The sequence below is a fragment of the Myxocyprinus asiaticus genome, chromosome 26, assembly GCF_019703515.2.
Source record: "Myxocyprinus asiaticus isolate MX2 ecotype Aquarium Trade chromosome 26, UBuf_Myxa_2, whole genome shotgun sequence".
Lineage (NCBI taxonomy): Eukaryota > Metazoa > Chordata > Actinopteri > Cypriniformes > Catostomidae > Myxocyprinus > Myxocyprinus asiaticus.
In genome coordinates this window covers 30,573,376-30,596,471 of record NC_059369.1, presented here as the reverse complement: position 1 = coordinate 30,596,471, position 23,096 = coordinate 30,573,376, and the positions used below count along the sequence as shown (strand labels likewise).

Here is a 23,096-nt window from a genome sequence, read left to right as displayed (position 1 = left end):
CTCTCCATCCATTCTTTCCAGCAAAAGGGGGACTTGTTAATATAGAATTTGGGGTTTAGCCATATGCTTGAGGACACATTTATGTAAGTATAAAAATTGAACATACAGGACACCTTTGTCCATACTGAATGTAAGTCTGAAATAATGGGATGCATTTTTACTTCTCTAGGCAATTTATTAGAAAGACTTTGCAATGGTGAAATTGGGGCAAGGACCGCTTGGTCAGTGTTGTACCAGGGAGGGACTCTCTCAGGTGGAAGAGACCAATGGGTCAAGTGTCTAAGTTTAAAAGCATAATAATAAAACAAAAATTTGGGGAGGCCTAAACGTCCTTTGTCAGTTGGCCTATGCAACTTACTGAAATGTAAATTAGATTGTTTACCATTCCAGATAAAAAACTTAGATATTCTATCAAATTGTTTCAAATAAGAAAGAGGAACTTCTAGAGGGAGTGACTGCAGTAAATAATTGAATTTGGGGATACAATTCATTTTTATAACATTGACCTTCCCAGCCATAGACAAATGTAGTGAAGCCCACCTATCAACATCACATGAGAAATTTTTCATTAATGGGTCAAAATTAACTCTAACTAAATCTCTCAAATTTGCTGTAGATAAAATGTCTAAATACCTAATGCTTTGCTTGGGCCATTGAAAGGCTCCAAGTTGGAAAGCTGTGGCAGGGCAATATGCTGTCAGAGCAAGAGCTTCCTATTTAGACCAATTCACCCTGTATCCAGAAAATTTGGAGAAAGAATTAATAATTCTAAGGAGGCTAGGCATAGATCTTCTAGGGTCTGAGATAAATAATGATATGTCATCTGCGTAGAGTAAAAGTTTATGTACCACACCTGCTGCTACAATACCAGAAAAAACATTGTGGCAGTGGGGGCGTGGTCAAGCATCTCTACGGAGAGAGAAAGCGGTAAGGGCGCTTACACCTGAGCTAAATTATGTCTAACACCTGTCTCTAATTTCAGTGAGCACGGGGAGAGCGCCATAAATAGAGCCAGACCGCAAGTAAACGGGAGAGAGAGCCTGGGCACCAGAGACCCTATTGTGAAGTCAGGAAGTTTATCATAGCATAGCTGAGGGTTTTATTAAATCGTTCCACCAGGCCATCCGTTTGAGGATGGTATACACTGGTGCGAATCGATTTAATATTTAACAACTTGTACAGTTCGCGTAGTGTTCGTGACATAAATGTTGTGCTTTGATCGGTGAGGATTTCTTTCGGAATCCCCACCCGGGAGATTATATTGAAGAGTGCCTCTGCAACACTGCGTGCTGAGATGTTGCGAAGAGGCACTGCTTCCGGATATCGCGTTGCAAAGTCCACTAGGACCAATACAAAGCGATGTCCGCGTGCTGACCGTTCTAATGGCCCGACGAGGTCCATTCCAATTCTCTCAAAGGGGACCTCGATCAAAGGGAGAGGGCGCAATGGCGCTTTTGGGGTGGCCGGTGGGTTAACCAGTTGGCATTCGCGGCAAGCCGCACACCACCTGCAGACATCACCGCCAATGCCCGGCCAATAGAAACGGGCTATTAGACGGTTCAGTGTTTTCCTTTCTCCTAGGTGACCCGCCATGGGATTATAATGAGCTGCCTGGAATACCATTTCCCGACGGCTCCTTGGAATCAAAAGTTGGGTTGTATCCTCTTTGGTCCGAGTGTCCTGTGTCACTCGATACAACCGCTCATTTATAATTGCAAAATAGGGATATGAAAGGGCGATGTCCGGCTGGAGTTGTTGACCATCGATAACTCTCACTTGGTCAAAGGCGTATTTGAGGGTTTCGTCTCGCGACTGCTCCAAAGGGAAATCCCCCTCAGGGAATTCCCTGAGAAGGGGAGGGGCTGCAGCCTCTCCCCCTCTCTCGTCATTATGACGTGGAGCTGTCGAGGACGGCCCTGGCTCCGCCTCCCCTGCCAGAGCATCACACATTGCACATCTCCCTAACTTTATACAGGACCCATCCGTGCAAATTCCCTTTAATAAAGCTCTAAAGTCAGGCCAATCAGTCCCCAGAATCAGTGGATGGGTGAGGCGGGAACTAACTGCGGCCTCCAATCTATGCTTTTTCCCCCGGAATTTAATCGTCAGGGTCACCACTGGATACTTGTGAATATCCCTGTGTACACATTTCACCTTCACCGTTTTAGTTGTGACCAATGCCTCGGGTTGAACCAAGCGTTGGTGGATAGTGGTTTGATTACACCCGGTGTCCACCAACGCTTGGTGAGTACACCCCTTGACACTTACCGGTATCCGGTATACTCCGGCCCGGTCGGGGGCAGCCTGTGGGAGGTCAGAGACCCGCACCACCGTCCCCAGCTCCATCAGAGGGCACTGATCTCGGAAGTGGCCCGGGTCTCTGCACCTCCGGCAGGCCGGCCCAGGCGCTACGCCCGCACTTGCGTCGGCGGGTGCCCACCCTGAGGGGGAGAGTGGCGGGGCATTGGAACAGAGGAAGGTGTCGCCTCCCACACCCGGGGAACTGGTCTCCGTGGCTGAAGTCCTCCTCATCCGCGTGGGGCAGAAACGGGACCTGGAGAGAGAGCAGAACGAGAGGAGATAGGGGAGGGGAATGAGGCAGGGGGAAGAGAGAGAGAGAGGGAGGGCTCTTCCGCCCTCGGGATCGCCGCCATGTGGTCCTCCGCAAGCCGGATAGCTTCCTCCAGCGACGCCGGGCGGTGGCACTGGACCCACTCCGCCGTCCCTTTTGGCAGATGATGTGTTAATTGCTCCAGTACCACCTGGTCGATGATTGCGTCGACGCCGCGGTCCCCCGCTAGCAACCATCTTCGGCAGGTGTCGCGGAGCCGTTGGGCGAAGGCAAACGGGCGGTCGGAGTTCTCCAACTTCAGGCTCCGGAAGAGCTGACGACTTTCTTCCAGACTCCAACCAACCCGTTGCAGGATGGCTTTTTTTAAGTCTCCGTAGGCCAGGAGGCTCATCGCTGGTAGTTGTTGAGCCGCAAGCTGGGCTTCCCCGGACAGTAGCGGAATGAGTCGGGCCGCCCACTGGTCAAGCGGCCAGCCCCAGATCTCAGCAGTGCATTCAAAGAGATCCAGGAACGCCTCTGGGTCGTCCGCCGCCCCCATCTTTTGTAACGCAGGTGAGGGTAACGGTGTGTGGGTGTCCGGGGTCATGGCTGGGGATGCCTCCTGGCTGAGAAGGCTCCAGATCGCCTGTCGATCCTCTGCTTGAGCGCGCATGAGCTCCACAAACCGGCAGTCTTGATCTTGCTGAAGCTCAAGCAGGGATTGCTGGTGGCTCCGATGTAGGCCAGCGAGGGCCTGGAGGATCTCCGCCAACTGGGAGGACTCTATGGGGCGACTTCCATCCATTTTTAACCAAACTTCAGTTCCCGGGTTTCGGCACCAGTGTAAAGAGGAGGCGAGAAGCAGCTTTCCTGGTTCAGGTAAGTGTTTTATTCTCCTTACTGCAGCAAATACACTCTTTCAGGGCTTTCCCAATGTTCATTAATTCACTCTCAAAGTAAACAAAGTATTTTACAAAAATAAACCTTCAGCTATGCTATGATAAACTTCCTGACTTCACAATAAGGTCTCTGGTGCCCAGGCTCTCTCTCCCGTCTACTTGCGGTCTGGCTCTATTTATGCCACTCTCCCCGTGCTCACTGAAATTAGAGACAGGTGTTAGACATAATTTAGCTCAGGTGTAAGCGCCCTTACCGCTTTCTCTCTCCAGAGAGATGCTTGACCACGCCCCCGCTGCCACAATCATCCTCTTTTCTTATTGCTGCTAATGGTTCCAGAGCAAGAACAGCAAAGGGGAGAGAGGACAGCCTTGCCGTGTTCCCCTACAAGACAAAAATAATCTGAAATTAATTCATTAGTTTGCACTGCCGCTGACAGATGTTTATAAAGTAACTTAATCCACCCAATAAAAGTGTTCCCAAGCCCATAAAATTCCAAAATCTTAAAAAGATAGTCCCATTCCACCCTATCAAACACCTTCTCGGTGTCAAGTGAGACGGCAGCAATCGAGGTCTGATCATTAGCTACTGACCACATAATATTTATAAAACATCTAATATTATCAGAAGAACTACGACCACAAATAAACCCCACTTGATCTATATGTATAAGAGATGTAATGTATATGTATAATTCTCTGCTTAATTGATTTAATTTGGATTTTAGACAATATTTTTTTTTACATCTAACTGGATCAGGGAAACTGGATGATATCTTTTACATTCATTTGGGTCTTTATCTTTTTTAAGAATGAGACTGATCAGGGCTTGTGTCATGGTTTGCGGTAGTTTGCCTTTCTTTAATGACTCTGTGTAAACTTCTAAAATATGTGGAGTCATGTCTGTGACAAAAGATAAAACCATCTGGCCCCAGTGCCTTACCTGTTGGCAAGGCTTTAATTACCTCAACAAGCTCCTCCAAAGTAATATCTGAGTCAAGAAAGCCTTTTTGATCATTCGTCAGTTTAGGAAGTTCTAATGGCTCTACGAAGTTGCTAATATCCTTATCAGTATACGAAGACATGGAACTATAAAGATCTAAATATAATTCTTTAAAGGCCTTATTAATATCTGTGGCAGAATTAAATATATTGCCTCCAGAAGACTTCACTGAAGGAATGGTGGAAAAAAAATCTCTCTGTTTTATGTAACTGGCAAAAAGTTTCCCTGTCTTGTCTCCTGACTCAAAGTATGTCTGTCTTGCCCTGAATAAGCAAAACTTTACCTTCTGTGACAAAATAGTATTGTACCTATATTTTAGCTGAGTCAATTCTCTAAGAACATTGTGTGACGGAGTGGAGAGGGGCAGACTCTAAGGGGGCCCCAATAATGGCAGACTAAATCAAAACAATGCCAAAATGCGGCAAATGAAGCGAGGGACAAGACAAACAGTCCAGAGGATGCCAATAGTGGCAACAGCAGTCGACTACGCCACCCCGGAATATACCAGGGAATAACAACCCCAATAAGGGCACACAAGTTCGTTACCAGAAAATGGGCAAAGAGACGTGGGTATGAATATAGAAAAATAAATAACTTTATTAAATCACAAACAGACAATAAATAAATAAAACCTTTAAATTAGCAAAATCATTGCTGGGCTATCCAACAGCATACACAGACCTATATCCAACACACAAAAAGACAGTTGTACAAAGTGGAAGCTTACCAGTAGTGAGGGGAACTGGAGGCGTAGGTTAGCTGCCAGCTTAGTAAATCCCCAAGTCACACCACTGACTCACACACACACAACTAAGAATTGGATGCAAATAATAAACGCATGGTATTAGGTGCATGCACACCACCAAATAACGGCAGTGGCTAGCCTCCCCACTCCAGGAACCCCCAGCTCCTGCAAATATGCACAAAAAAAGGAAAATACACACACACACACAACACTAATTTAATTACATACGCAGTACAAAACTGCACCAACCAAAACATGAAAAGAAAACAACAAAGTACATACAGAAAACAAACAAACCAAAACAATAACCAAACCCAAAATACACACAAAACAAAAAGAACAAACCCAGAAAAGCAACCTTGAGAGGTCGCAGCCGGGCGGAGACAGAACAGCCGAGCAAAGCCGCACCAACAGATGATGACAGTACAACTGCTGATAGAGGCAATCAGCTGGCCGATCAAGTCCAGTAAAAATGAAACAGTATCGAGTCAAACAGCAATGGAGGCTAAACAGCAATGCAGTAACATCGGTAGAAGTAGACGTTTAACCCCAGTGAGGAGCCAGTGAGACCCTCATACGCACAGATAAACCTGCTGAGCATGAGACATGAGTGCATTATTAAAAGGCAAATGCAAACGAGCGATGAGCAAGAACTGCAATCCTACATACCGAGGGATGGTCACTGTAAACCATACCATACATAGTCGCTCACCATGTAAGAGTGCAACATATTGCCAACATAAATGACACAATGCAAATTCCAACTGAAATAGGACAGATCGTGAGTCGCTAAACACAATCAACAATCGTTTTTATGTAGAGGCTGAACAACATACCTGGGAAGAGTAGGCAGCCAGCACAGCAAACTGAAAAGGACATGTTCAATGTTATCCAATATGGCAACAGGTAAACTCATATCAACAAATGCACATGCACAAAGCAAAGAGCACAGATTAACAACAGCCACTACTAGGGGTGTAACGATACACAGAAGTCACGGTTCGGTACATGCCTCGGTTTTGGGTTCACGGTTCGATACGAGTTCGGTACAACAGAAAAAAGCAACAAATCCCAAATGCTAGGTTTCTTTTCATTTATTTTGAACAGACAGTAGTGCAAATTATAGTTTGTTCCTCCTAGCGGAATTTAGTCCACCCTGAGGTAGTTGGTACAGTACAGCCTCCTTTAGTGTATTAAGCACTAAGCAGTAAACAGAATGCACTCTTGCATAGGCCATATTTTTTTGTAGGGTTGATAAAAAAAACAAAAGATATTTGGCCACAATCAGCTACAAAACTGAAAAGCATCTCTTGTGTTATAAAAGTACAAAATAAACAGAATAATGAAAAATAAAACTTGTGCATTAGGAGAAGCCATTCTTGTTTTGGGTTGGTGCAAAGATGGTCTCTTCTTCTTCTGCTCTTTTTCCTGTTGTGGCAGTTAGCAAACAGCATTGCATTACCGCATGCGCCCTCTTCTGGATTAGAGTGTGGATCGCCTGTGACTGACTCAGGCTGGAATGACGCATGCCCAGTCCCCAATAAGCCTGATGGGGCACGCGAGGTATAAAGGCGGCCGGGGATGACAGTTTGGGAGAGAGAGAATTACAGGCAGCTGTACTGTGTGTTTATGGTTGTGTGTTTTTGTTTAAGTTGTTTATTAAATTATTATTTAAGTTGTCAAGCCGGTTCTCGCCTCCTCCTTTCCACCGAACCCCTTACAGACGCATATCTAGTTAGCCGAAACCCACCTCTTATATACCCACAACAAAGGCACTAATAGGCTAAGAGCATGCACGTGACACAGCACAATAAAACATGTTGTTTTAGCCCATCCTGCTACAGTCAGATGATATTCGGCACTTCAGCTCTGTTTCAGCACTTTTAATACTCTTTTCCAATTTGATGAATTCCTGTGCTTTGATTTTTTTAATGAATGAGGCATATTGTATGATCTGTCCCCTAAGAACTGTCTTAAGTGCCTCCAATGCCAAGACCAATTGGCCTCCACAGAAACATTCATTTCTGTCTTTAACAATGCTGGGTCTTGCAGAAGGGATTTATTAAACCGCCATCTCTATTATTTTCTTTTCTCTATATGCGGCAACATCTCTAAACACACCAAAGCAAGGTCTAAAACTAAGCAATCGGTGGCAAGTGGAATAAGTGACTTAGATATAAAAAAAATCTATTCTAGAGTAAACCTTATAAACTGATGAAAAAAAATTTTTTTAGTCTCTCCCAAATGGATTCAGAAGTCTCCAAATGTCTGTAAGACCAAGATTTTTACCCATACTCTGTAGTGTCTGCGTTGCTCTAAAGGGTACACACATTTGCATCGCTATGTTCGGGAGCCATTAAAAGATTGAAGTCTCCACCCAAAACCAACTTTCCCTTAAGATCTATAAAAAAAAATTCTGATCATCAGCGTTGGGTGCATAAATATTAGCCAAAATAAGATTTAGCCCCTGTATTTCAGCCAAAACAACAATGACTCTTCCTAAATTATCTTTATTCTGTTTGAGACAATTCAATTGTAAATGCTTACTTATCAATGTGATGACTCCCCTGCTCTTACTTGAACCAGCACTGCAAAACACATGCCAACCCCATGCTCTACCAAGTTTTTCAACTTCCTGTGCAGAAAGATGAGTTTCTTGAAGGAACACTATATCAAATATTTTAAGCTTAAGAAAAAACATAACCTTCCTTCTTTTTAAAGGGTTCCCCAGCCCATTAACATTCCACGTAAAAACAATGTTACCTATTTTAAAGTGTGACATATTGACATGCAAAGAACAGTTGTGTACACAAGGCTAAATTATATAGACCACAATTCAACATTGATGTAACCATAAAATCCTTAATAACCCACAAAACAGAAAATATTGCACTTCAACCTCATGCATAACAGTCCCAACTGGAAATCCGACGGTCCATGCATGCACACGAGACCCTCCGCTACACCACTGATACAAGATTATTTCAGACCGGTGTTTGTTTTTTTGTTTTTTTAACATACACCATACAAATGAACTGCACATGAAAGTTTTCAATGAAATAGGCCCCAGTAAATAACAACCTCAAACCCACAAAATGAACAAATAAACTCAACAATAAGCCAATAAAGGAAAAAAAAGGTAGACAGAGAGAGATAGACAGTGGGCAACCAACCACATAACAAACCCTCTCAGACCGCATCAGCAAAATGCACGATGTGTAAGCCTGCCGATTCAGCGCTGGCAAAGCCACCCACTCACTCCATTGATTTAATGAAAGCCATAGATTCTCATGGGCATGTGAATGTCTTACATCTGTCCTTAGCATCAATTCTCATTTTAGCCGGGAAGAGCAAAGTGAATCTCTTGATTCTCTCCTGTTTCACTTGTGTAACACTGGCAAAGTCCAGAAAAACCTTAATGTTATAATCTTCCCAGCACAACTTGCCTTTATTCCTCACCACACATAAAACAAAGTCTCTGTTTGCCGACCACAAGAATCTTGCCAGAATGGATCGGGGTCTGTCACCCAGTCTGGGAAGCCGACAAGAGCTCTATTTCCAGATGATGGCCCGCTGTGTCAAACAAATTCGGAATAAGCCCGTTCAGGAACTTGATCATATCTTGACCTTCCTTTCCCTCTGGGATTCCAATGAAACTAACATTATTACATTTGCTTTGATTTTCCATATCCTCAAATTTTTTCCCACACCTGATCCATATCAGTTTTGGTGGTTGGTGGGTTAGTTTGCAGCTCTTTTCTGGCTGCTTCTAGAGACTCGATTCACTTTTCAGCCTTGTCCATACTTGTGATCATGGTGGAAAATTTCACCTCTATAGATGTGATCGCTCGATGTATTTCCGTGAGGCCCTCCATGTCGGTCAAGATTTTCTTTAGTGCTGCATAAATGTTTGCAACATCCTGAGGTGAGCTGTCATTCCCAACCAGACCACCGCCATCTTGCTCTTGAGAGGCATCAGACTTGTGTGACTGTAAATGCTTTTTTTTTAAAATGTTTATCCCCCAGGAGGTCACGTGATGCCATGCAAGGAGCAGACGTGTGAGCGACGAGCTCTGCGCACTTTGCTGAATTTTCAATTATTTTCATATTATAATCTGGTGAGATTTGATACACCCAGTTACACATTTGCCCTTTGTTGCAAAACATGGCAAAGAAGTCAAAATCCTCGGGCTCTAGAGACATTAAAACACACTTACGTGTTCAGGATGAAAGCCCCGACAGGCCTACAGACCGGGGACTCGATTTGGATGGCGTGGCGGGAGAAGGAATCCAGCGTCAGTTGTCCAACATGTCGGTGATGTTGACGAAGATTCTTGCTGACTTGGAGGATCTTGCTGTAATACGTCGATCGAATACGGCGATGGAAATAAAATTCTCTGAGTTAGGTACAAGAGTGACTGATGTTGAAAAACAAATCGATTTTCTGGAATCTTCGGAGAGGGAATTAACCGCTAATCCACCCGCGACCAAAGTTGATCTGGAACATCTCCTCGAAAAGCATGAAGATCTTGAAAATAGAAGCCGCAGGAATAACATTCGAATTGTTGGAATTCCTGAGCATGAGGAGGGCAGAGATATGGTGAAATTCCTAGACGAGCTTTTCCCGAGTCTGCTCGACATAACAGGCCACAAGCTGGAAATCGAGCGAGCTCACAGAGTCCCAGCTCACAGATCTGCTGAGGGAGATAGGCCCCGATCGATTCTGGCCAGATTTCTGAGATCATCCGATAAAGATCTTGTGTTGCGCCAGGCGAGGAGCAAAGGGAGGCTTTCTTGGAAGAACAACAATATTTTCTTATTCCCGGACTTTGTGACTTCGACAAGAGAGAAATGTGATCAGTTCAAGGAATGTAAGAAACTCTTACATCAGAAAAAGATCTTGTTCGCTTTGATGTTTCCAGCCAAACTGAGAATAGAAATGAAGGTCGGTCGCAAAGTATTTACATGTCCAAATCTGGCAATGTCTTTTATAGAATCAATGACTGGGTAAACCATTGGATGTTTCTCATGTGAGTGGGCCTGACTCACTGTACTTACTCTTGAGGAAGCTGGGCGACATTTTAGGTTTTTTGCGTTGGCTCTGCCGAGCGGCTGGAGCTTGTTTTGTGAATAACACTTTTCCTTAAAGAAACTTTTGCATTGATGAAATATTACATTTGCATGGAAGTTCCCGGACAGATTGAGAGTGGACACTACGGATGACTGCAAAATATCTACATGCTGCTCACACAAAGGATGTCTTTTATGAAGTTGACGGATTATGTAAGTCATGGTATATAATTTTATGCAGCCTCCGAGTGAATTGACTCGATCATCCGGGGAACCGGGATGCTGGTTTTGTTTCTTTTTGTATTGGTTCCGCCTAGCGGCTGGAGCTTGATCTATTGAATAACACTCCTTTGGAACAGCTGTGGATTAATCTGTTCGTTCTTCGTACTTATTCCTCCTGCTGGCTGTAGTTTGATTTGTTGAGGTTTTTTTTTTTACGAGACATTGGAATGATTACATCATCCGCTGAACTCATAACAGCCGGCTCACTGAACATATCTGAATGGTTTTATATCAGCTGAAATTTGTTTTGTGGAAGATCACACCTTTGAGACAGTTCTGTAAATGAATCTACACATTCTTTGTGTTCATTCTTCCTATTGACTGGTTTATTTTACAAAGTATTTTCTGTTATGTAATATTGCCTCACAAATTTGTGAGGCAAAATTGAGCAATCCGACGGCAAAGTTGGGCGTTCATGGACCTTTTGAGTTTAGAGGGATTGTCGCTGGTTGGCGCTGTCATGCATGGGTTTAATGCGCACGTTTTTCTTTTTTTCTGTTTGTTTTGTTTGGGGGGATGTTCGGGGGTTGATTGTCTCACTAATGGGGAATGTGGTCTTTATAATTTTGTTTTTGACACACAATTTATTTTTTCTACTATATCAAAATGTCAAATGTTAATATGAGTGTACTATTTCTCTCCACATGGAATGTGAATGGGTTGGGGCACCCCATAAAAAGAAGGAAGGTTATTTCTTTTCTTAAACGTACGAAATATGATATAGTGTTTCTTCAAGAAACACATCTCTCCCCGCAGGAAGCTGAAAAATTTGGGAAGATATGGGGTGGACATGTTTTCTTTAGTACTGGCACAAGTAAGAGCAAGGGAGTCATTATATTGGTAAATAAACATCTACAATTCAAATGTCTCAAACAGATTAAAGATAAATTAGGAAGAGTAATTATTGTGTTAGTTGAAATTCAAGGGCAAAGGTTGATTTTGGCTAATATTTACGCACCTAACGCTGATGATCAGGGCTTTTTTTATAGATCTTGAAGGGATGTTGCAAGCTGCTGGCACCCCTCATGATATAATATTGGGAGGAGACTTTTAATCTTTTGATGGACTTAGTCCTTGATCATAGTGAAGCAAAAGTGTGTAAGCCCCCTAGAGCAACATTGACGCTTCACAGGATGTGTAAAAATCTTGGTCTTACAGATATTTAGAGACTTTTGAACCCATCTGGTAGGGATTATACATTTTTTTCGTCAGTCCATAAGATTTATTCTAGAATAGATTTTTTTTTTATATCCAAATCCCTCATTTCATCTTTTGTTGATTGCTCAATTGGAAATATCTTAGTCTCAGATCATGCTCTGGTGAGTTTAGAGGTGATGCCACATATAGAGAAAAAGAAATCATATAGTTGGCACCTTAATGTGTCCCTTTTGCAAAATCCTGATTTCCAACAAATGTTAAAGACTGAAATCAGTGTTTATATGGAGACCAACTGGTCCTCAGTATCCACTATGGGTGTGGCTTGGGAGGCACTTAAGGTGGTTCTTAGGGGTCGGATCATACAGTATGCCTCATTCATTAAAAAATCCAAAGCACAAGAACTTGTGGAGTTGGAAGGAAATATTAAAAGTGCTGAGGCAGAGCACCGTATGTCATCTGATGGCCTCAGAGAATTGACCCAATTGAAATATAGATATAATACTATTTTGTCACGGAAAGTGGAGTTTTGGTTATTCAGGGCAAGACAGTCATACTTTGAGTCAGGTGATAAATCAGGAAAACTTTTGGCTAGATATATAAAGCAGAGAGAGTCTTTTTCTATCATTCCCTCAGTGAAATCTGTTTGTGGTGAAATTTTTACCTTGGCTATTGATATTAATAATGCCTTTAAAGAGTTCTATCTTGATCTCTATTGTTCCAGGTCTTCATCCACTGATGAAGATATTAGGAACTTTGTGGAACAATTAGATCTCCCTAAACTGATGACTGTGCAAAAAAATTCTCTTGATTCTGAGATAACCTTGGAGGAGCTTGTTGAGGTAATTAAAGCCTTGCCTATAGGCAAGGCTCCGGGGCCTGATGGCTTTTCCTCTGAGTTTTTCAAATCTTATGCTACAGAACTGGCTCCACTTTTGTTAGAAGTTTATACTGATTCATTAAAGAATGGAAAGCTTCCGCCAACCATGACACAAGCCCGGATCAGTCTGATTCTAAAAAAGGACAAAGATCCAAGCGAGTGTAAAAGTTACCGCCCAATTTCTCTGATCCAGTTAGATGTAAAAATGTTGTCCAAAATTCTAGCTAATCGATTAAGTAAAGTTATGACATCACTTATACATATAGATCAGGTGGGGTTTATTCAGGGCCATAGCTCTTCTGATAATATTAGGCGTCTCATCAATATCATGTGGTCAGTAGCGAATGATCAATCTCCGGTTGCTGCCATCTCTCTTGATGCCGAAAAGGCATTTGATATGGTAGAATGGGATTATCTTTTTAAGATTTTGGAAAGGTATGGGTTCGGGAATACATTTATTGGTTGGATTAAGTTACTTTATAGACACCATGTAGCAGCGGTGCAAACAAATGGTTTAATTTCAGATTATTTTACTCTGGATAGGGGCACCCGGCAGGGTTGCCCTCTTTCCCCGTTATTGTCCTGTCTTGCCCTGGAACCATTAGCAGCCACGATAAGAAAGGAGGATGATTTTCCAGGGGTGACGGCGGGAGGTGTAGCGCATAAGCTTCTGCTTTACGCAGATTATATTTTATTATTCGTCTCCGACCCTACTAGATCTATGCCTTGCCTCCACAGAATTATTAACTCCTTTTCCAAATTCTCAGGATGCAATGTCAATTGATCTAAATCCAAAGCTTTGGCTTTGACAGCATACTGTCCAGTAACGGCCTTCCAGCCGGGTGCCTTCCAGTGGCCCAAACAGGGAATTAAGTATTTGGGAATTTTATTCTCAGCAAATTTGTCTGATTTAGCCAGAGTTAATTTTGATCCCTTAATAAAAAGGTTTTCGAATGATGTGGACAGGTGGGCTTTATTACACTTATCGATGATTGGGAAGGTTAATGTTAAAATGAATTGCATTAAAATGAATTGCATTCCAAAATGTAACTATCTGCTACAATCTCTCCCTGTAGATGTCCCCCTCTCTTATTTCAAGCAATTTGATAGCATAGTGAAGTCCTTTATTTGGAATGGTAAACGTCCCAGGTTAAATTTCAGTAAGTTACATAGGCCGATTGACAAAGGTGGGTTAGGCCTACCCAAGATTTTATTTTATTATTATGCATTCAGTCTTAGACATTTGGTTCATTGGTCGCTTCCACCTGAGAGAGCTCCTCCCTGGTTTTGCATTGAAAAGGAAGTTCTAGCCCCTATCTCGCCACTGCAAAGCCTTTCGTTTAAACTAGCTGGAGAGGTTAAGTCGCACCCCGTTATTTTGCATTTGCACTCGATATGGACAAAAGTGTCCAGAGTGTTTAATTCTGATATTTATTTATACGTAGCCTCGAGCATAAGGCTGAACCCTAAACTATGTATTAATAAGTCCCCTTTCTGTTGGTCAGATTGGATTGTGAGTGGGGTTAATACACTTGGTGACCTGTATGAGGGTGGAGTATTGAGATCTTTTGAAAATTTGATTCAACATTTTGGGATTCCCAGATCTAAATTTTGTAAGTATTTACAGCTGTGCCACCTGCTCTGCTCTGCTTTTGGGAGTAGCATACACCCCCCTAGAGTGGCAGATACTCTGGAAGTGGTGATTGCTGCTTTTGGGAAGGGTCATGAGGCATCAGTGTATTGCTCCCTGTTAATTCAGAATCTGGGGGACAGAGCTTTAAATTCAAAAGATTATGGGAGAAAGATTTAAATTTGTTATTGGAAGAGGGAGTGTGGGCAAGGATTCTAAAAAACATAAAGTCTGCATCTAGAGATGCAAGGGTTTGCCTTATGCAATTTAAGATTTTACATAGATTTTATTGGACCCCCTCTAGATTGTATAGGCTTGGTCTTAAGAACACACCCATCTGCTGGCGATGCCATACTGAAGATGGAGACACCATCTATGTTTTTTGGGGGAGTCTTAAGATCCAAGAATTTTGGCTGAAGGTGCAAAGTTTTGTGTGTGATGTGTTGGGCACTCAGGTCTTGTTCTGCCCCAGACTCTGTATTTTGGGAGATAGGGAGGTCATGGATTTGGTAGATAAGTACATGAAGGACTGGGTTTTGACCGGTGTGATGATTGGTAGGCAGGTTATTTTGAGGAGTTGGAAGTCGGACGGAGCACCCTCATTCCCTGAGTGGTGCGCGGAGATGGGGAGGGTGGCTGCCTTCGAGGAGGGGTCGAGCATTAGGATGGGGGTTAGGGAAACTTACAATAAAAAATGGAGCAATTATTTAGCATTTTTGAGGGAATCTCGAGGTGGGGCAGTGGAGATAGTAATTTAGATTTTTTATTTATTTATTTATTTTTTATTATTATACTTGATTATTGTATGTTATTTTATGTTGTTGTTTTAGTTTTCTGTGTGTGTGTCTATATTCTATTGACCACAGGGCTGTTCGTGGAGGTGAGGTCAGGGTGGGTTGAGAGTTTGGTAGGGGGAGGGGATATAGTGGGGGTTTAATGTTTAAAGTTTTTGATTCATTATATAGATGTTGTTGTATTTTTTGTGTTAATTTATGAATCAATAAAAAATGTAATAACAAAAAATAAATAAATAAATAATGTTTATCCCCTTTTCTCCCAATTTGGAATGCCCAATTCCCACTACTTAGTAAATCCTCGTGGTGACGTGGTTACTCACCTCAATCCGGGTGGAGGAGGACAAGTCTCAGTTGCCTCCACTTCTGAGACCGTCAATCCACACATCTTATCACGTGGCCCGTTGTGCATGACACCGTGGAGACTCCGCATGTGGAGGCTCATGCTACTCTCCGCGATCCACACACAACTTTCCACACGCCCAATTGAGAGCGAGAACCACTAATCGCAACCACAAGGAGGTTAACCCATGTGACTCTACCCTCCCTAGCAACCAGGCCAATTTGGTTGCTTAGGAGACCTGGCTGGAGTCACTCAGCACACCCAGGATTCGAACTCGCGACTCCAGGGGTGGTAGTCAGCGTTAATACGTAAATGCTTTTTAATGTCCCCACAGGCCGATGAATATGAATTCTTTGACATCCTACACTCCCTGTGCAGTTTAACAATCAAAACTAAATCAGTTCTCACCGAGTAATGTTGATTGAAAGGATAATTGTAGCAAAATGTAGAGGAGAACACCACTAGGCTGCTTCCACTCGCATAGCGTCACGTGACTCCCCCCCTCAAATTTTCTTCTGAAAATTTAAAAATCTAGTTATTTATTACTTCTCAATACATAGTTGTATGAGTTATAGTCTCATATAGTCTCATCTCATGACAGTTACTGTTTCTGATTTTGATCCTATATTCTTCTTGGGTCTGATTTGTGACAAAGTCTTTATTTTCTGTCTGTCTATCACTATCTCTGAAACCAGTAATCCTCCAGTGAATGTTTCCCAGACTCCCTCTCCCTCAGTGAAGAAAAGGAAAGTTTCCCTGCTGTTTGACCACATGGAACCAGACGAAATGGCTGAACATCTCAGTTACTTGGAGTTCAAAAACTTTTGCAATGTCTCAGTACGTCAGTCACCCCAAATGCTCAGTTTCACTCACATTTAATGCAGCATTATTAAAATTTTGATTTTTTTATTGATTTTTTTATTATTATTATTTTGTCAGAATATTTAGATTTTTTTTAGGTTTAGTATTTTTGAAATGCCAAATTTAATATGTTTACTGATATCATTTAAATATGTTTAGCACCATTATATTTCCAAGGGCCATCTAGTGTTATTGCTATCATTATTGCTGGTTTAAAAATGTGGAATATACTGTGTAACTAAAATTAATTTGTGGTCATTATTATTTAATTTTAATTAGTTTTAGAGTCATGAAAAAAGTTTCATGTTTTTTTATTTATTTGTTTCAGTAAATGAATATATTTTAATTTAGTTTTAGTTTTCGGTAATAATAATATCACTTGTACTCTGAAAAGACATGTAAAACTGCTGTGTGAGTTTATCTGACAGCCTAACCGAAGTAGAGTATAATATTGACAGAACAGACTCATACCGGTATGGCTGACAAATGAATCCACCACGATCACACCCGCTGTACTCATAGCTGGACGTGTCAGTTCTTATCAGAATATGATTGTATCTTGATGATCACATACAGGTGCATCTCAATAAATTAGAATGTCGTGGAAAAGTTCATTTATTTCAGTAATTCAACTCAAATTGTGAAACTCATGTATTAAATAAATTCAATGCACACAGACTGAAGTAGTTTAAGTCTTTGGTTCTTTTAATTGTGATGATTTTGCTCACATTTAACAAAAACCCACCAATTCACTATCTCAAAAAATTAGAATACATCATAAGACCAATAAAAAAAAAACATTTTTAGTGAATTGTTGGCCTTCTGGAAAGTATGTTAATTTACTGTATATGTACTCAATACTTGGTAGGGGCTCCTTTTGCTTTAATTACTGCCTCAATTCGGCATGGCATGGAGGTGATCAGTTTGTGGCACTGCTGAGGTGGTATGGAAGCCCAGGTTTCTTTGACAGTGGCCTTCAGCTCATCTGAATTTTTTGGTCTCTTGTTTCTCATTTTCCTCTTGACAATATCCCATAGATTCTCTATGGGGTTCAGGTCTGGTGAGTTTGCTGGCCAGTCAAGCACACCAACACCATGGTCATTTAACCAACTTTTGGTGCTTTTGGCAGTGTGGGCAGGTGCCAAATCCTGATGGAAAATGAAATCAGCATCTTTAAAAAGCTGGTCAGCTGAAGGAAGCATGAAGTGCTCCAAAATTTCTTGGTAAACGGGTGCAGTGACTTTGGTTTTCAAAAAACACAATGGACCAACACCAGCAGATGACATTGCACCCCAAATCATCACAGACTGTGGAAACTTAACACTGGACTTCAAGCAACTTGGGCTATGAGCTTCTCCACCCTTCCTCCAGACTCTAGGACCTTGGTTTCCAAATGAAATACAAAACTTGCTCTCATCTGAAAAGAGGACTTTGGACCACTGGGCAACAGTCCAGTTTTTCTTCTCCTTAGCCCAGGTAAGATGCCTCTGATGTTGTCTGTGGTTCAAGAGTGGCTTAACAAGAGGAATACGACAACTGTAGCCAAATTCCTTGACATGTCTGTGTGTGGCTGATGCCTTGACCCCAGCCTCAGTCTATTCCTTGTGAAGTTCACCCAAATTCTTGAATCGATTTTGCTTGACAATCCTCATAAGGCTGCGGTTCTCTCAGTTGGTTGTGCATCTTTTTCTTCCACACTTTTTCCTTCCACTCAACTTTCTGTTAACATGCTTGGATACAGCACTCTGTGAACAGCCAGCTTCTTTGGCAATGAATGTTTGTGGCTTACCCTCCTTGTGAAGGGTGTCAATGATTGTCTTCTGGACAACTGTCAGATCAGCAGTCTTCCCCATGATTGTGTAGCCTAGTGAACCAAACTGAGAGACCATTTTGAAGGCTCAGGAAACCTTTGCAGGTGTTTTGAGTTGATTAGCTGATTGGCATGTCACCATATTCTAATTTTTTGAGATAGTGAATTGGTGGGTTTTTGTTAAATGTGAGCCAAAATCATCACAATTAAAAGAACCAAAGACTTAAACTACTTCAGTCTGTGTGCATTGAATTTATTTAATACACGAGTTTCACAGTTTGAGTTGAATTACTGAAATAAATGAACTTTTCCACGACATTCTAATTTATTGAGATGCACCTGTATGTGCGTACTTTGCACACCTGGATTGGAGCTGAACCCCTGACATTTGTTGTGTGTGTTATGTTAGTTCTTAGACTACCGCAGTTACGTGGTGCATGGCTCAGTGAGGGATAATCCAGCCCTCGAGCGCTCTGTCATGCTCTGCAATGGAGTCTCCCAGTGGGTGCAACTCATGATCCTTAACAGACACACCCCACAGCAGCGAGCAGAGGTCTTCACCAAGTTCATACATGTAGCACAGGTAATCACAACACACAAACACATGCAACAGACTACAACAGTGGGGCTTCGGAAATAAAATGGCATTCATTTTCTCCATTGAGAATTAGATATTTATAGATTAAATTGAAACATTTTAAGACAGACATACTATGAGCTCTGAGGTCGAAGAAGATCTGAGATCTGTAGAAGCCTTAAATCAGTGTGATTTTTCTTTTTCTTTTTTTTTATTGTATGTAATTTTCAAATTCCTGTTGAAATACTACACTACCGATAATTCTAAAGAAAGATCTACCAATCAAAGATGACGCTGTTACCATGGAAATTGCATTAACCGTCCAGCAGTGACTACCTATTTCCATAAAGCATTGTGAATTACATATTTGAGTCTCCCTACACTTTCAAACAACTTACAATATATTTTTGTATATTTTTGACAATTTCAAAATAACCTTCTTATATGTTTTTTTAATACTATAATAAATTGCTTATAGTTTTATATATTTTTTTATATACATACAGTATTTTATAAACCATAATTGATCCATTAAATAATTCCAATTTTTTTTTTAACTTTTTGTACAAAATCAAAGATTGTAACATTTTGATTTATCCTGGAGCTAGTTTGTATGGTTTAAGGCTTAGAACTCTTTAAAAAAAGAATTGAACAAGTGCCTATGGAGAAAATGAGAGGGAATAATACTCCCAGAACAAAGTCTGCTGAAAATGTGGCCAGTCACTGTTACCCTCTAATGGGGATGTGAAAATGAAAGGACTGTACATGCTGAAATGCCTGTTTCAGTAATCCTCTGCTCCAATATTGCAGTATCTTTCCACCAAGACACAACTGTTAAATGTAGAGAGGCCTTAGCATGACAAAATATGTGGTTTCACTTAGGCCCTGCAGCAATTTGTTTTTGACATTGTCTGTGATTTCTGTTTTAGAAGTGACTGACTCATTCTAAAATATTTTATAACACGACTTTGAGGCATGAGTCTTCTTCATCATTACAAACTTCAGTGTCACAGAAATGTATCATTTCAGTTGATGACCAACACCTATTAGGACATGCCAATAAGGAAACTCAATTTTAGGAGGCATAAAAGTAACCAAAGCTAACATTTTATGTATTTGTTCAGAGGAAATGATTACATCATATGTGCTTTTTGTACTGCCCTGTATTTAACCACACAAACATAAATGTGCAAACAAGTCAGCCCAAAGAAAACACCTAGGAAATAAGCAAATGCGTCAGTTGATGTGATAGTGAAGAAATTTTATATGTGAAGTGTGCCATCAAGAGAAATGCTCAAAAATGTCAATTCAGTGATCATTTATTCACCCTCATGTCATTCCAATACAGTATGATTTTCTTTTTTTCTGTGGAACACAAAAAGGAAATGTTTTAATTTGAGCTGTCAAATTAAAGTATTAACACATGTGATTAATTTAAAAAGTTTTATTTTATAAAACTGTGAAAAATTGTATACAAATTAATAAAGCATAAACCAGCATAAACACTGGTTGAAGTAGGGCAGAAACTTTGCGATATGTCAGCCCGGAGTCAATACACTGACACACATGCCACAGCTAACACACACACACAACAGCAATTCCATGTCAGGACGTCTTAACGCTATTCGTTGTACAAAACTTGAACAAATGGGACTTGTTTTCAAAAATCAAGTACTTTATTACCACAGAAGCACGTCAAGTCTTAACCATCACCAAAACTGAAAAAGTTTCAAATGTTGTCTGCAGCGCTTTTCATGTGGAGTTCAAAGCGGTGCTTGATGCTGGCACTGACACTCTAACGCGAATTGTGAATGTGACTTCACGAATGCTGTAGTAGCAATGTGGATAGCTACTACAGCATGCACAGTCTGCCGGCCAGTTAGTATTGTGGAGGATTAAAGTTTAAGAGATTTAATGTGGAATGCAATGAACATGCAACCTATGGGGGGGGTACTAGTTCTTTCATTTAGTCTATCTCCCACTTAGACTTTGGGAAACATTTAATCAGGGTTGTGGACTTGAGTCGCATGACTTGGACTTGACTTGTCAAAAATTTGATGATTTGCGACTCGACATAATCAAAGAAACTTGCAACTCGATTTACACTTTGACAACAATGACTTGCGACTTGACTAGGACTTGAGTCCTCTGGCTTTGAAAGACTTTATACCATCTAAAGCCAAAGACCAGAGTTGTACATTTAAAAATGTGCAGCAAATCAACGATTCATTTCCCAAAATAAACAATTCATTTGATTTTCAAATCTGCATTTCCACGCTCCACATTCAACCAGTCAGACAACCAATCAATCCTTCCAGAACATTAGGAATAAGTTGAAGATCGTGCATTCAAGGACGACACAGCCAAAATGATACCAAAGGTTATATCATTTGGATAAAAGAATACAATATCGAATACAAAAAGAATACAATAGGCAATAAAAGGATTGCAAAATGTAGAACCTTTGGTTCAAATATTACTGACACTTTATCAACAACGTCCAATTATGTGAGGCATATGAAAACCCACAGATTGAGGTATGTTGAGATTGTTAACTGTTAAACGTCAGCTATGGTTCAGTAGCATTTTACTTATCATGTTAGCTAGCTAGCTACTAGGGATGGGACAATATATAGAATTTGGATATATCGCAAACCAAAAAAAAATTATGAACCATAGCGAGGCAAAACTTGAGATTTCAACATTTTTAACATACATCAAGCATAATCTTTCTATTGCTTGATTTTACCCCTACTGCACTTTTTTTCTACACTGTTTACAGGGTTCGCACAAGGTCCTTGAAGTGCTTAAAGTTAGCTTTTAGGAATGTAAGTACTTGAATTCCTGGAAAATCGCCTTGTTTTGTTGAAAAGTGCTTGAGATTAAAACAGAAAATTTTTTCCGTGTAATGTGTCCATCAAAGATGAGATACCGCACTCCACATTCATTGAATAATTTGTCTTTTAATATCCTTTCTGTTCTTTACAGTCAGATAAAAAAAGTAAAAATAAAATATTAATTTTAATCACAAATAGCATGGATGCGCTAAAAAAGAGACTTTTCTCTCGGTAATAAACCGGACACCTGTGCAAGTCTGTGAGATAATCCTTGCTCTCTTAAAGTGACAGTGACCATTTTTGCGCTTGTTAGGACACACTTGTAACTGTCAAGCACATTCCTAGGCAGACAAATTGAACTGAGATAGATCGGTGCCCTTAGTGAAAATAGTCTATACTTCATCTCACATGGAATTGAGCTGGGAAGTGATGACATACATTGGCCAATAGGCCATAGGGCTCTGGGAAATTGAGGGTCAACAATCATAACTGTAGTACCCACTCTGACATCTGGTGACTCTAATTGCCATTTGCTGCGAGTCTGAAGACCAGGTAAGTAGAACTTGATGAATCGCTTCCAGAAGTGATCTGCTAAGATTTGGCTGTGACGCCAACGACATTGACTCACTTTGAGGATATATCACTTGAGGAAGGGATGAATCAGGCCACCCCATAAGAAGCGAATTAGGGGTAATAGGATCCGGATCCGAAGCATTAGAGGATGTATACCCCAGGGGTTTGGAATTGAGGATTCCTTCAATTTCAACAAGTACAGTGTGGATAGTTTCTTATGGTATAGGCTGAGTTCCTAAAGTAACCTGAAGGGCCTGCTTCAGGGAGCAAATTTCTCTCTCCCAACATCCACCGAAATGTGGTGCATGAGGTGGGTTGAAGTGAAATATGAACTAGTCCAGCAAATGTCTGTTTCATTTCCTTCTCCCCTCCTTTAAAATTGGTACCCTGATCCGTCAAAACCTCTAATGGTTTTCCACGTCGTGCTATAAAACGTCTGAGGGCCATAAGGAAGGAGTCTGTATCCAGTCTTGGAAGAAGGTCAATATACACAGTACGGGTAGTCATGTACTTGAACAAAATACTGCAGTGCTTCTCACTTCTGCGACCGATTCTCACTATATATGGCCCAAAGCAGTCAACACCAACTGAATAGAAGGCGGGTTTGTAGAGATGTAGTCTTGCTGGAGGCAAATCTGCCATTTTAGGTACCTCTGGGTTCTTACACAGTCTCTGACATACTGGACAATCTTTGTGCTGATAACATCGTATTGCTTCCCTACCTGGGAGGATCCAGTATTTCCTGCGCATTTCTGCTAGCACTCTCTCAGGTCCTGGGTGGAGCAACCTGCTGTCATAGTCCTTAATGAGATGTATAGTTACTGGATGGTGGGAATCAAGTACAATAGGATGCATTAACTCAGGCTCAATTCCTTCACAGCGGCGAAGACGACCTCCTAACCTGATGAGTTGACTTTCACAGTCAAGTTCAAGGGCTAGGCTAAGAAGTCGACTGTTGTTATTCAGTTGTTTTCCTGCTGTAAGATGTGCCATATCTGAGGGAAAGCTTTCCCATTGGGCTTGCTGAAGGATAGCTATTTCAGCCTGTCGCAAGTCATCAGCTGATAGGTTGGATCCATTTTTACTGAG

General features: G+C 41.3%; 1 protein-coding gene across 2 annotated transcripts in view; it reads left to right on the top strand.

The window, feature by feature from the left end:
• The window catches only part of rasgrp4 (RAS guanyl releasing protein 4), a 56,765-nt gene that overhangs the window by 19,721 nt on the left and 13,948 nt on the right, over positions 1–23,096 (top strand). For both annotated transcript variants that reach the window (XM_051656660.1, XM_051656659.1), the window contains exons 6-7: positions 16,045–16,186; positions 18,430–18,603. In XM_051656660.1, the coding sequence (XP_051512620.1) occupies positions 16,045–16,186; positions 18,430–18,603 (316 nt within the window). The remainder of the gene's footprint in view (positions 1–16,044; positions 16,187–18,429; positions 18,604–23,096) is intronic.